Source organism: Sturnira hondurensis, unplaced genomic scaffold (assembly GCF_014824575.4).
Source record: "Sturnira hondurensis isolate 20B ecotype Veracruz unplaced genomic scaffold, ASM1482457v3 Scaffold0013515, whole genome shotgun sequence".
NCBI lineage: Eukaryota > Metazoa > Chordata > Mammalia > Chiroptera > Phyllostomidae > Sturnira > Sturnira hondurensis.
The window spans coordinates 2301689-2316914 of NW_028086146.1; the positions used below are offsets into that span (position 1 = coordinate 2301689).

General features: G+C 37.2%; 1 protein-coding gene across 2 annotated transcripts in view; it reads right to left on the minus strand.

The window, feature by feature from the left end:
• The window catches only part of SMC5 (structural maintenance of chromosomes 5), a 95592-nt gene that overhangs the window by 39386 nt on the left and 40980 nt on the right, over positions 1 to 15226 (minus strand). For both annotated transcript variants that reach the window (XM_037061684.1, XM_037061683.1), the window contains exons 9-10: positions 4140 to 4395; positions 1730 to 1884 (exon numbers count right to left, since the gene is read on the minus strand). In XM_037061684.1, coding sequence (XP_036917579.1) covers positions 1730 to 1884; positions 4140 to 4395 — 411 coding nt within the window. The remainder of the gene's footprint in view (positions 1 to 1729; positions 1885 to 4139; positions 4396 to 15226) is intronic.

The window sequence follows — 15226 nt, forward strand, 5'->3', positions numbered from 1 at the left end:
GTAGCACTCCAAGATGATCTGGTGGTTAATGACAGCATCTTGTTTCACAATTTTTTAAAATGAAATCTTTCTATACATTCTACCCTGTTACCTTTTTTATAATTCATGAAGATGTCAAAAATGTCCTTTTATATAAATAAATAGAAACCTACAGCAACATTTTTGGTGTCTGCACAGTACTCCAATATAAGGATATCGCACAATTTACATACTAAACAGCATATTTGAAAATTTTCTATTTTTGCCCCATCATTCTACTATTACAAACACTACTATGATGGGTATAAGTGTAAAAGTATCTTTGCACAGTTCTCCAATTCTATACTGAAATTTTTAGAAGTAACTCATGGAAACAGATTGCTAGCTGACATGTTATATGACTAAAATTTTAAGTTTACGTATCATTAATTTGCTTATGAGGGCAGTAGCATTTCAACTAAATCTTAAAGGGTTAAATAAGTGTGCATGGGAATTCAGTTGGAAGGCAGTAGGAAAAGTAAAGGTTTATTCCCAGAGGGTAAAAACACAGAGTATATCTTTTTATCTCAAAAATTAAAAAAATTGACAATATATGCCAGGTAGTAATCTAACTTAATGATAAGCTACTATTAAAAAACCAAACGACAAGAAAATAAAATCTATAAAGTTCTGAAGTATTATTGGCATTTAAAGTTCTATAGTATTATTGGCATTTTAATAAAAATTTGCTGACAACTAAACTTGATTGTAACTTATTAAGAATTACAATTCTTTCCTTATATTTTCCAGTCCTTACCAAAGTAATCAAAACAATAATGCCTGGGTTCAAAGTAGATATTCCCTTCTTAATGTGCCAAAAATAGTTTAATAATACATACCTGAGCAAGAAGAGAATACATTATGCATATTAATCTTGCTAATATAATATAAAATTTTAAAACTATATGAAATGATTTTAGTAAAGTATAATGCAACCACAGGTTATAGAAAATAGACCTTTGCATGAATCCTGCAAGGATCTATACTGCATTCTTTGCTCAAGTATAAGAAATCATCTAGCAAAAACAATCCTAAAGTCATTTGCAGGAAAATTTTAAGTTTATATCATATATGTATATCTAATATATTTTCACTAAAGATGTGGTTTTTACTTTTTGGGGCCAAACTTATAATTTTAAATATTATATATAGAAGTCTTCCTAATAAATCCAGGGCCACACTTCATTAAATGATTTACTAAATATACTTCACTCTATTCTTGGTGACCCATGATCATCAGTAAGAGCTATTAAATATTTGTAAGGTTCATAACCTGTTGGTTTCACTGTCAGAATCCTCATAATGCTCTGTTTTAGTAGCAAGAGATTTTCTTGTCTACCTTCTGTCAGGTGCCTCATATCAACATATTTATTTATAGCAGTTTTCTACCCCTTTGGCTGCACTTAATCCACTGCCTGCTATAACCTAAGAATAGCAATTGCCAGAAGGTACAAGCTAACCAAGCTAATTTTATACATGATTCTTAGTCAATAGGTGTCATTTTCATATTTCTTTCTAGAAAAAGTTCACAGATGTACTGGTCAAGGTCCTTTTAAAAAGCTCATGTATGGATTCAGCAGTATACCAGTTGCTGCAAATCTGATAATGGAAAACAAGGGGTGTAAATAAGACTAAGAACTCTTTAACAATAAAAATCTATAATGATTAAAATAATAAAACTAACGGATGCTACCAAGATAAAATTTCTTACCATGAGCATTATGGGCTCATAGACTCTTTGCTTAAATCTGTCTCTGTTATTTCTCAGCCATAAAACAGCATCATATGTGTCACGATATCTCTGTCTCAGCTTATCTTCCTTCTGATTCATGAGATTGTCAAATTGCGTAATTTGATCATTCACATCTAAAATTGGAAAATGAAACAAAGTACTGTTTCTCTGAAAACTTTCATTAGTAAAATAATCTAATAATAATAAAAAATCTCAGACCCACAAGTTACAAACAATACTTAGCAAGTTTCCAGTGGAGAAAAACCCACCTTCAACAAATCATTCTCAAATTTCCCAAACGCCTGGAATAAAAGATGATTTTTGAGCTACCAAAAACAAATAGGTCAGATAGACAAGAACGAGAAAATACTAGACATAGACAATCACAATAGGCATTCAAAACCTGAGTAAAACTATCTTCAACTTAGAATTATATACACAACAAAACTGAGAAGTAATAATAAAGATATTTTGGGGATGTCAAGACTTTATAATTAATTCCCAAATGCCCCTTCTTAGGAGGTTACCTGGAAATGCACTCTAACAAAATCAGGGAGTAACGTAGGAAAAACAGAAGGCACAGAATTCAGGAATAGCTTTACCCAACACGGAAAAGGATCTGAGACAAATTCCAGACGACCGCCATGCAGGAGGCTTGGAGAATCGTCAGTCCAGAAAGGACAAGTATGGGAGACTCCAGAACTCAAGAGAATGCCTGGTAAGATGTTTTATTTTTTTATTTAAGGAAATGCTAAAACAAATGGTGCTTTTTAAGAAAAGTAATCTCCAACCTTTAAAAAAGCTATCAGTGAAAGACAATTACATTATAACACACTACCTGGGCTCTGCTGTGAACAAGATTCATTGTAAAGCCACGAATAATACTTAATATTTCTAGCTTTTAGAATTAACCCATATACAGAGCACATAAAACTTGATTATGGTTCTCAATAAAATGTTTTCAGCCTTAAGAATATAAAAACCAGAATACAGACTAGAGAATTTAGAATATAAAAAGGGAGGGGTGTGTCCTGGCCAGGGTGGCTCAGTTGGTTGGAGCATTGTCCTGTAAACCGAAAGGCTGTGGGGCTTGATTCCCAATCAGGGCACATGCACAGGCTGTGATTTTGGTCCTGGTCAGGGCACCTATGAGAGGCAACCTATTGATGTTTCCCTCCCTCTCTCCCCCTCCCTTTCTCTCTCTCCAAAATCAACAAGCAGGTCCTCAGGTGAGCATTAAAAAACAGGGCAATGGGAGAGAGGGAATAAGGAGAGAAAATAAGGGAAGGGAGTACTAGTATTTTTAGCTTACAATATACATTCAAAAAATAGTGACGAGAGTTAAGTGACAAATGATAAAAAGATATATTAGTCACAATAAATCAACGTTAATACATTTTATTAGTAATTAATATGAATATAATAATCTCATTTGAGAATTACAATAGGGGAGTTACGAGCTGAAATCACATCTAAAGTAACAAAATAGCAAAAGATGATGTCTAAAATTGACAAGGTAAGCTATGGTAAAATAAGAATATGCTGAAAATATATGAAGCACAATCAGAAAAAAAGTGATGAAATAGTTAACGTGAGCACGCTTGAAAGGGGGTCTTGAGGTTAAAGGGGGTTGGGCTACCCTTCTGTTCTAGTTTCTTTTTCTTTGTTTTAACCATACACATCTCATATTTGATAAACATACAAAAAAGGGTCTTTTAAAAATTTAATGTTAGTCATATATACTGAGCAGATCGAGTATGACATCTCCCCCACCTGAATAATGTTAGAGATCTATCCACACAGTCTACAGCACAGGTGGCAAACACAAGGCCCACAGGCCAAATCCGGCCCAGCACCTTGTTTCTACCCAGAGGCAGTGCCAAGCTCCTGCTTAATTGTTAAGAAGTCACATTTATATGGTCCTAAAATTACATTTGGTCCTTTGAAGGTAACCAAGAAGCTGATGTAGCCCCCGGTGAAAACGAGTTTGACACCCTTGGTCTACAGGAAAGAAAAGCAAAGATGCAACTGGACAGGCTTCAAGGAACAAAGTAAACAGAAAGTTTATAAACACTAGAATAAAGAGTTTAAATTTGATCTGAAAAATAATAGCAAGTGACTTTCTAAGAAAATAAAGCAAAGTATTTTCAGACTGACTGAATTTAAAAAATTGACATAATCTGACTGAAGACAATGACCAGCCAATCATGACACATGCTAGATACAGGTAATTAAGGCACTAAGTTGGAAGAACTAAGCTGAGCGTCCTCAAAAGGGAGACTCGAATATTTAAAGGCATGATATCAGGAGAAGAAGAAAGCCCATCCATCACTAGAGATGTACCTCCATTTTATAAACATCTCTTCATCCTAAGTTTAATAAAACTTACTCCTTTTCTCCTTCTCTAGAGTTTCCCTCTCTTTATGCTTATCAATTATCTCGCTTTCACACAATGCCTTTTCATCTTGAATCCGTCTCAGATCATTTGTAATGGCATCAATCTGGGGTTGAAGATTCACACAGTTTTCTGTGGTCCTCAGTTCATTTTGCAAATCTTCTATCATTTTGCGGGTATTACTTATTCTCCTTTGTCGGTCATGCTCTTCATTTTGTTTTACTGTTAAAGCCTGCTGAAGTTCCTCAATCTAATAAAACAAAAGACAGTTAGTACTGGAGATTGTTTTTTGTCCTGGTTTATAGGGCTTTTAATGTAATTTTAAAATGCATACAATCTAAGAACGTAGGTGTTTTCCTTACTAAAAGGTATCCTGCTAAAAGAATTAAACTGTTACTCTTACCAGATTACCCATATCTTTATTTTATTTATTCATTTATATATCCCAAGTCCCTAGAGCAGAGTTTAGCATATAGTTAACACTCACTAAATACTTACTAAATAAACAAAATATTTATAAAGACAATCAGCACATTTCTAAATATTTACAGGAAGTAAATGCATGCTTCATACCCTAACACCACAATTAAGTCACGTGGTATGATACTTTCAATATGGTAATAATAAAAATGATTTTACCCTATTAATTTTAAGCTAAAATAACCATTTTCTTTCAAAAAAAATTATCTCCTACTAACACTTAAAATTATGTGATTCTTAAACATTGACCTGCATATGTTTAGATTTGTTAACATATATTCAGGGTAAATTATGTTTAAAAAAACCCATATGTCAGTGAAATTTTTGTCAAAACCAGACACAGTCTACCTAAAGCAGAGTTAAGATTTTAATATACGCACAAATATGCACTAATACAACCACTTTATTAAAAAATTTGAACTTTGTATAAAGAAATCTAATATCTTAAATTAATACTTTTAAACATTTACATTTTAATACCTATCTACAGAACATATGTATTTTACTAAATGGCATCACTAAGAATGTACTACTGAGAGCAATTTCTCATTATTGCACATGTACTTGCAAAATATAATTTTAATACCTGCATAATATCCTGTTATACAGATATACCACATTTACCTATTCTTCATTGTTAGAAATCTGGGTTGGTACCAATTTCTTATTCCTAAAAATTTAGCTTTGAAAGTGTCAAGATAATGAACAAAGAAATATATGCCAAAATCTCCTCTTCTGTACCAAACACACAGGAGAGAAAAAAATATTTGAAAAAATTAAATTACATATCTGAAAATTAACAATGTTCAATGCGCCCACCTAAAAGAAGCAAATAGACAAGAAGCCACAGAGTTCAGTCAGAAAGTCCATGCCATTCAGAAGAATAAACAGGTGTGTCACAGAAGAGAGAAAGAGAATTAAGAATCACCAAACATATCAAGAAGTCCAGGTCCATGTAAAACAAGAAATTTAAAATATAATCTTGTCCTCTCAGAAAAACAGAGACATCCTAGGTACCAAAAAACCATTCAAGAAACTACCATGACTACTCCCATTGGACCTATTTTTAGCTCTGGCCCAGTAAGCTGAGCCTCCTAGATAGTCAATCTTCTCGAGGATACCATTCCCATACTGCTGTCTCCCATTTCTATGAATGATCTCTCTTCTTATACTAACTGAAATCTGGCTATTCCTGAGATGCTTCTCCCTAAAGCCCTCTGAAGTAGTGACCTTTTCCTGCTATAATCCTTCAGAGGTGAGGAGTGTCCTGATTAATCTCCACAGTACTACTTCCTCCATTAACTGCGTCCCACTTCAGTTCCTTTTAAGACCACATGTTCAGACTTTACCACCATTATCTTTGTTGCCAGGTTAACTGTTCCCTCAAAATTCTTCCTCAGCCGCTTCACTCATTGATGACTTTAGCACTCCACTGACTTGATGTCTTCCTCTCCGTCATTATTCCTATTATCATGAGCCTTCAACATACTTAGAGAAAATTCAATCTAACTGATAGGCCTTTGAATTCCTTGACTTCTTCAACTTCACTCATCTTTTCCTAAAACCCTCCTCCCTCACCTTCCTGCTCTTACAGTAGTATTCTAGCTCATGTAAATCCCCCCAAATTATAGCACTTCTGAAAAGTTGACTTCCACAATCCTACTCTTTGATCACCATTTCCTTTCCTTCCTTTTTAGTTATTGTAGTATTCCTATTCCAACTATTCTTTGCCCCCACAGAGTCCTGCAATCCACTGACCCTAGTACCTTTTCAAAAATCCATCATCCCCTTTATTTCCTTCCTTAACCTGTTGAGGTTCCACGACCCACCACTACAACCATTCCCTTGCCAAGTCCTCTTAACCTCTAACTAATCCTATGCCACACTAGCCAAGAGAAAACCTAGTTCTTTTTAAACCTAACTATATACCTTCTATATACGTTCTATCTATCTGTATTTAAGCAATTGCACTGATTGGAGAAACACTCAAAATAAGGCCGCACTTTAAATTTATGGCCACAAAACTTAAATAAGCATTTCAAACAACCTACTACATTTCTATAACAAATGTAATGTGTTACATTCTGAGATGAATTCACCTCTTTCTCTCCTTCCTCAGCCCTTTAGTGCTACAGACTCTCCAGTCACTCAGCTAATGTTCTTGTTTTATCCTTCACTAACAGCATAGTTAAAATCAGAATATGCTGATCAGAGTGCTCTCCCTGTCTTCAAATCTATCACCCCAACCTCCAGTGGTACTCACTCTGCTTTATCGTGTACGAAGAGTTCTTGAAGCTGTCTATATCCAACCCTCCAAGGCTTCTCCAAACAGTGCTTCTTACACTATTTATGGTGAAGAACGATTTACAAAAAAATTTCAAGCCATCACAAGTCAACTTTTACTAGTCACAACTACAATAAATTACTAACAGACATTTTGGGAAACAGTTTGGCAATTGCTTTAAAAATCAAATGTACACTCATGATCGTCTACTTCTAGATTATCCAGGAGAAGCAAAACACATGCCCATACATAAATGTATATAAAATATTCATGGAAGCTTTATTAGTAACATCCTCAAACCAAAAACAAACTAAATGCCCACTAAAAGCAAATCGTGATTTTAAGAAAAATGAGAAGAAAAACATTAAAGTGAACAAAAATAAAAATACAACATATCAGAATTTATGGAACATGCTAAAACAGAGATAAGGGAAATTTATAGCATTAAGTGCGTATACACAAGAAAAGATGAAGTCTCAAATTAAAAATCTGGGCTTCTATTCCATGAACCTAAAACCCCCCAAAATATACCTACATCAGGCAGAGACAAAGAAATACTAAAGAACACACATCAATAAAACTGAAAAGGGAAATACCAATTAAAAAGGCTGGTTCTTTGAAAAAGAATTAAAATGAACAAACCTCTAGCAAGAATGACAACACATAAAGCAATCCCAGAGGACTCAAGTCACCAATATCAGGAACGAAATGGGTATCACTGTATCTTACAGACCTCACAGACAACAGGATAAAAAGAGCATTTATAAACATGCATATTTGACAACTTAGAAAAAATGGACCAATTCCTCAAAAAACACTAGCACAACTTATCCAATCTGAAAAAGATTACTTTAATAGCCCCATAACTATTAAGTGGAATTCATAATTTTAAACTCCTCCCCAAAATCTCCAGATCCAGATAATATCATCTGAGAATCGTTTGGAACATTTAAAGGATAATTAACAATGCTACACAATCTTCTCCAGAAATATAAGAGGAGGAACATTTCCTAATTCATTTTATTAAGCTAGTTACCATCCTGATATCAAAAGCAGACAGTATAAAACAAAAATTAAAAAATAAACCAACAAACAAAAACACCTCATAAATACATGGAAGTCTTTTAACTGTTAGCAAACAGAATCCAGCCATATGTAAAAGCTTATATGTATACACTAGAACCAAGTAGGATTTATTTCATGGATGTAAGGTTGATTTAATGCTCAAAAATCAATCAATGTACTCGATCACATTAATGAGATAAAGACGAACTTGTAAGCTATCATATCAATAATAAAGTAAAAAGCATTTGACAATATCCAACAGTCATTCATGATATATATTCTCAGAAACACAGAAATAAAGTGGAATTTTGTGCCCTGGCTGGTGTAACTCAGTGGATTGAGCTCGGGCCTGCAAACCACATGATCATGGTTCGATTCCCAGTCAGGGCACATGCCTGGGTTGCAGGCCAGTTCCCAGCAGGGGACTCACGAGAGGCAACCATACATTGATATTTCTCTCCTTCTCTCCTTCCCTTCCCCTCTAAAGATAAATAAATTAAAAATTAAAAATTAAAATTTTTTTTAAAAATCCTTAAAAAAAAAAAGAAATAAAGTGGAATTTCCTGAATTTTCTTTGTGAAATCCCTAAATAGACGTTTAGAAGAACATCTAAGAAAACCTACAGCTAATATTCTAGTTAATAGTGAAAACCTGAATGCTTTTCTCCTAAGACTGAGGACAGGGCAAGGATACCTACACTTACCAACCTTATCAAACAGTGATGGAAGGTCTAGCCAGTGAAATAAGGGATATAAAAAAAAGGGCATACAAATCTGAAAGGATGAATAAAGCTATCCCCCTTTGTACATGATCTGACTGCCTTTGTAGAAAATGCCAAGGAATCTATTAAAGAAGGAGAGCTAGTTAGAGATATAGAAGAAAGAAGTGAGGGAGGAAAAGAGGGAGAGGGGGAAGGGAGAAAGAAAAGAAAAACTCAGGTGTAATCTAACAAAACTAGTAGTGCATTATACAATGAGAACTTTTATGCTACAAACTATATAATGCTGATAAAAGAAATCGAAGATCTAAATAAATGGAGATGAAGGATGGAAGACTCAACATAATAAAGATTTCCCAAATTGATATACACATTTAATGCAAATCCAATGAAAACCCCAGCAACATTTTTCTGTAGATAAAGAAAAGACTTGGATATCATCAAGTATGGAGAGGTAAAGAAAATCACTCCTACATAAAAACAAAACAAAACTTCCCATCAACATAGAGGTGAAGGTGGATATACAGTCCCTCCTCACACAACCAAAAGAAGGTCAACGACAAATTTAGAAACAAAAAACAACCAGAACTGCCAGAAAGTCAAACTGTATGGAAGTCTGACAACCAAGGAGTTAAAGAAGAAACATTCAGCCAGACCAGGAGGAGAGGTGGAGACAACCACCACAAGGTAGCGGCTGGAGGACTGGAGGGCCAGGAGGGGAAGGGAGCGGCTGGCAGATCTGGCAGTCCCACATTTGCATATGGATAAACCAGGAGGAACAACTGGGGAGCAAGACAGATCACTCAATCTAGGGTTCCAGTGCAAAGGAAATAAAGCCTCAAAACCTCTGGCTATAATAATCTATGGGGGATAGGGCAGCTGGAGAAATACCCAGCCACACAGTAGAGTTTGTTGGAGAGACCCACAGGGTCCTAAAACATACACAAGGCCACATACCTGAATCAGCACCAGAAGGGCCCAATTTGCTTGTGGGAAGTGGGGCAAGTGACTGACAGCCAGCTGAGAGGTAAGCAAGTGGTACTGTTCCCTCTCAGACCTGTCCCCCACATATGGCACCACAACAGAATGACATGGGTGGCCCCCACCTGGGGAATACTAAGATTTCTGCCCCTTAGAACGTAACAGGCACTCTGAGACAAAAATATATGGCCCAAATGGAAGAAAAATTCAAAGCTCCAAAAATAACAAAAATAGAACTAAGTGATGAAGAGACAGCCAACCTATCAGATGCACAGTTCAAAACACTGGTGGTCAGAACGCTCATAGAAATGCTTGAATATGATAGCAAAATAGAGAAAGAAGTGAAGGTTATACAAAGTGAAATAAAGCAAAATGTATAGGGAACCAATAGTGACGTGAAGGACACTGGGACTCAAATCATTGATTTGGAGAAGGATGAAGTAAACATTTAACCAGAACAGAAAGAAGAAGCAAGAATTCAAAAAAATGAGGAGAGGCTTAGGAACCTCTGGGACAACAAACAGTCCAATACTCATATAGGGTGCCAGAAGAAGAGGAGGAAGAGCAAGAAACTGAAAACTTATTTGAAAAATTAATGAAGAATTTCCCCAATCTGGCAAAGGAAACAGACCTCCAGGAAGATCAGTGTCCCCAAGAAGTTGAATCCAAGGAAGCACACACCAAGGAACATCATAATTACATTACCCAAGATTAAAGGGAGAATCTTAAAAGCAGCAAGACAAAATGAGAGAGTTACCTACAAAGGAGTTCCCACCAGACTGTCAGCTGATTTCTCGAAAGAGACTTTACAGGCAAGAAGGGGCTGGAAAGAAGTATTCCAAGTCATGAAAGGCAAGGACTTACATCCAAGATTATCTATCCAGCAAAGCTATCATTTAGAATGGAAGGACAGATAAAGTACTTCCCAGGTTAAGTTCAAGTTAAAGGAGTTCATCATCACCCAGCCCTTATTATATGAAATGTTAAAGGGACTTATCTAAGAAAAAGAAGGTAGTCAAAAATATGAAGAGTAAAATGACAACAACTATCAACAACTGAACCTAAGACCAAAACAAACTAAGCAAACAACTAGAACAGGAACAGATTCAAAGAAATATAGATCACATAGAGGGTTATCAAGAGGGAGGAGGGGAGGGAATGAGGAAAAAGGTACAGGGAATAAGACGCATAGATGATAGGTACAAAACAGATAGGGGTAGGTTAAGAAAAGTATAGGAAATGGAGAAGCCGAAGAACTTACATGTAGACCCATGGACATAAACTAAGGAGGGGGGAAATTCAGGTGGGAGGGAGGTGCAGGGTAGAGGGGAATAAAGGGAAGAAAAAAATGGAACAGCTGTAATGGCAAAATCAGTAAAATATATTTTTAAAAAAGGAAGGAAGGAAAGAAAGAAAGAAGGAAAGGAAGGAAGAGAGGGCGGGAGGGGGTCGGGGGAGGGAGGGGAGAGGAAAGGAGTGTAAAGAATTTTCAGAACTCTGGAATTTAAACAAAGGTTTTCATCAACCCCCCCCCCAATTTTTATTCAAGAAAAATGCCTGAATCTTAAAAAAAAAAAAAAAAAAACACCAAGAGCAAATTTTATGGTATTTTGAATATTTCTGTATTCCTGTTCCCCTCTCCAGAGTCCAAAGGCAGCTTTTTTTCCATTTTAAAATAACTTTTATTCTTTAAAGTTGAGATAATTATATTAGTTTCATGTATATACACAGTGATTAGACATTATATAACTTACTAANTCTTAAAAAAAACAAAACAAAAAAAAACCAAGAGCAAATTTTATGGTATTTTGAATATTTCTGTATTCCTGTTCCCCTCTCCAGAGTCCAAAGGCAGCTTTTTTTCCATTTTAAAATAACTTTTATTCTTTAAAGTTGAGATAATTATATTAGTTTCATGTATATACACAGTGATTAGACATTATATAACTTACTAAGTGATCATCCTGATAAATCCCACACTCATCTGATACCATGTATAGTTATTATAATATTATTGAATATAATCCCTATGTTGTATTTTACAAATCTGTTTTTATCAACAAATCGGTACTTCTTAATCCCTTCACTTTTTTTAACCTATTCTCCTAATCTGGCAAATATCAAAATGTTCTCTTTATCTATGAATGTTTCTGTTCTGCCTGTTTGTTTATTTTGTTTTTCAGATTCAAATGCTGATAGATATGCATTTATTGCTATTTAGTTTCTCATATTATCTTTTTACAAATTATTCTTTTTTTTAAAATATTTTATTTATTTATTTATCTTTAGAGGGGAAGGAGAGAGGGAGAGAAACATCAATGTATGGTTGCCTTTTGTGCGTCCCCTGCTGGGAGTTGGCCTGCAGGGAGCCGGCCTGCAACCCAGGCATGTGCCCTGACTGGGAATCGAACCACGATCCTCTGGTTCGCAGGCCCGCGCTCAATCCACTGAGCTACACCAGCCAGGGCCTACAAATTATTCTTAAAGAAGACCCTTTAATATATCATATAATCCTGGTTCGATTGTGATGAATTCATTTAGCTTCTTCTTGTCTCGGAAGCTCAAGTGTCCTTTGATTCTAAATAGTAGCTTTGCTGGGTAATCTTGGTTGCACGTCCTTTCTTTTCATGACTCAGTATTTCTTGCCAGTCCCTCTGGCTAGCAAAGTTTCTGTTGAGAAATCAGCTAACGGTCTTAGGGGAGCTCCCTTGTAGGTAACTAACTGCTTTTCTCTTGCTGCTTATATGATTCTTTGTCTTTAACCTTTGGCATTTTAACTATGATGTGTCTTGGTACAGGTCTCTTTGGGTTCATCTTGTCTGGGGCTCTCTGTGCTTCCTAGACTCGTATGTCTATTTCCTTCACCAAGTTAGGGAAGTTTCCTCTTATTATTTTTTCCAATAGGTTTTCATTTTCTTACTCTCTCTCTTCTCCAGTGCCCCTATCATGTAAATGTTGGTATGCCTGAAGTTGTCCCAGAGGTTCCTCACACTCTCCTCATTTCCTTGGACTTTTTTTTTTCTGTTCTAATTGGTTGTTTTTTGCTTCCTTATATTCCAAATTACTGTATTGATTCTTGGCTTCAACTATTCTCCTGTTGATTCCCTGTAAATTATTCTTCATTTCAAAATGTTAGTGTATTCTTCATTTCTGACTGGTCCTTTTCTATACTCTTGAAGTTCTCACTAAGTACAAGTATCCTTATAACCAGAGTTTTGAACTCTGCATCTACTAGATAGCTTCTCTCCATTTTGTTTATTCTTTTTATGAAGTTCTATTCTGTTCATTTGGGATGTTCGTCTCCTTGTTTTGGCAGCCTATCTGTATTGGCTTCTATGCACTAGGTAGAGCTACTACAAAATCCAGGCTTGGTAGAGTAGCCCAATGTAGTAGGGGTTCTGTAGGGACCAGTGGCAGAGCCTCTCTCCAGGCACCCAAACTAGGCACTGGAGTTGTGTCCCCTCTGTGGGCTGTGTACACCCTCCTCTTATAGGTGAGCCTTGATTGCTATTGGCACATCAGTGGGAGGGATTTACCCATGGACTGATGAGCTGCAAAGACTGGTTGTGACCACCAACCACTGATCACCTTATAGGATCAGCTCATGGAGCAGGACTTCAGCGGGGCTCTGGTTCCTGCTAAGTCCACTGGAGTGTATCAGTCGGTTGGATGGTGATGCGGTCTGAAGCTATCCACTGGGCGGACTGGTTGTGGGGCCCACTAGGAGGCCAGCCAAGGTCAGCCTCTGCCTGTATTCTACCCAAGACCACCTGATATGAGCTGCAAAGCAATCTGCAGAGGGCTGCTAATTGTGCTGGCCTTAAGACGTGCCCAATCAATGCCAAGCTGCGAACCAAGGCCATCTGCTGCTAGTGCCAATCCTAAAACCACTGAGCAAGTGGTACAGGGCATGCTGAGGCAAGATTCTGCTTGAGAGATTCTAGAAAAATCTGAAGCATGGGCCAAGACACCATTAGGGTGGAAAAGCCACTAGAAACAGCTAGATGAGCCTGACATATGGGTAGGATGGGGCCTGATGGAATCAGCAGAGAGGGACAAACAATGTGAGCCAGGCTGATGGAGTCTCAGACACTGCACCTGCCTGCTGGTTCTGTGAGGGAGGGGCTCATCAAAGAAACAATGGCTGCTGCCAGCACTTCTGTTTGGGAGAAAGCTGCCTGAGCTCTAGGCCTGATGCCAGATACTTCAGGCCCTCCCCATATGTCTTTGGTGCCTTTCAAGATGCTGCCTCAGTGCTGGAGCTCAGATGGAGTGAGTCCAAGTAAGTCTGTGTGTAGGTCCTTTAAGAGGAACTGCCCGGGACTCTAAAGCTCTCCATTTCCCTTAGCCTCAATCCCTGCTTGTTTTTACAGCCAGACATATGGGGACTTCCCTCAGCACTGGAATCCTGGGCTGGGGGGCCTGGTGTGGGGCTGGAACCCTTCACTCCTCAGAGGTGATCTCTGCTGCCAACATATCCCTTCTGATTTTTATCTGGAGATGTGGGTCCCACATGTGGGTGTGGGACCAGCCTGTTTCGTGTCTCCACTCCCACTAGCCTTAATGTGGCTTATTCTTTAATTCCCTAGTTGTAGGACTTCCACTCAGCCAGAATTTAGGTGGTTCTGAATGATGGTTTTTCTGCAGTTTGGTTATAATTTTGATATGGCTGCAGGAGGAGGTGAGTATCCCATTTATCTACACTGCTGTCTTGACCAGAAGCCCCAAGGAAGCTTTGAAAGCCAGTAGCATATGAAATCATAGTGAAGTCAGCAGCCTAGCAGCCACTGGGGAGGTCAGAACAGGGTTAGAGCTCATTCTCTGAGAATTGTCATTATATGATTTGTCTGGCAGTCCCACAGAAAATCCTTACACTCAAGATATGTCTTTATCTGACCTGACTCCACAGCTTGCATACTGCAAAATAACTTTTTCCTGAAAGCATTTGTCTAAAACATTAAGTGGCAATTATTTAACACCATAGTTGCCTGATTCTTAAGAGTTGTGGCAAATAATAAGCTAACCAAAATGTTCAAAAAGAAAATGCTCAAGCAAGCGATGCCCACAGGAAGCTTTGGAAGCTACTCGGAATCTAGAAGCCCACTGTATGAGTAGAACTGTGTGCATGCCCAGGGCTGTTTGATGCTTCTGTGGAGACCTAAGGAATCCTTAGCTTTGTACAAACAATTATCATCTCGAGGCTCTGTGCAAACAGTAAGTGAAGGCCAACACAGAGTTGTAAACTTGAACTGAAAATTAAGCAGAGTTTGCAAGAATTATGGGGGCATTTACCAAAAAAACAAAAGAACCTGAATCTTGGTGAAAAGTAAAAATCCTGCCCAACTGAGTGCTAAAGGTATAACCCTACATGCACCTGGAGATTCTGAAAGACTGGGAGACATACTGCTTCCCAACATTTAAGGAAATATTTGTCCAATCATTAGCTGACTACTAAGCTAACTGAGCACTCCTCCTAGCACTCATTTCAGTAAAAGGCACCACTATCCATCAACTGTGAGGTCAAAATGTTAAATGTGATCCTCGATTCTACCA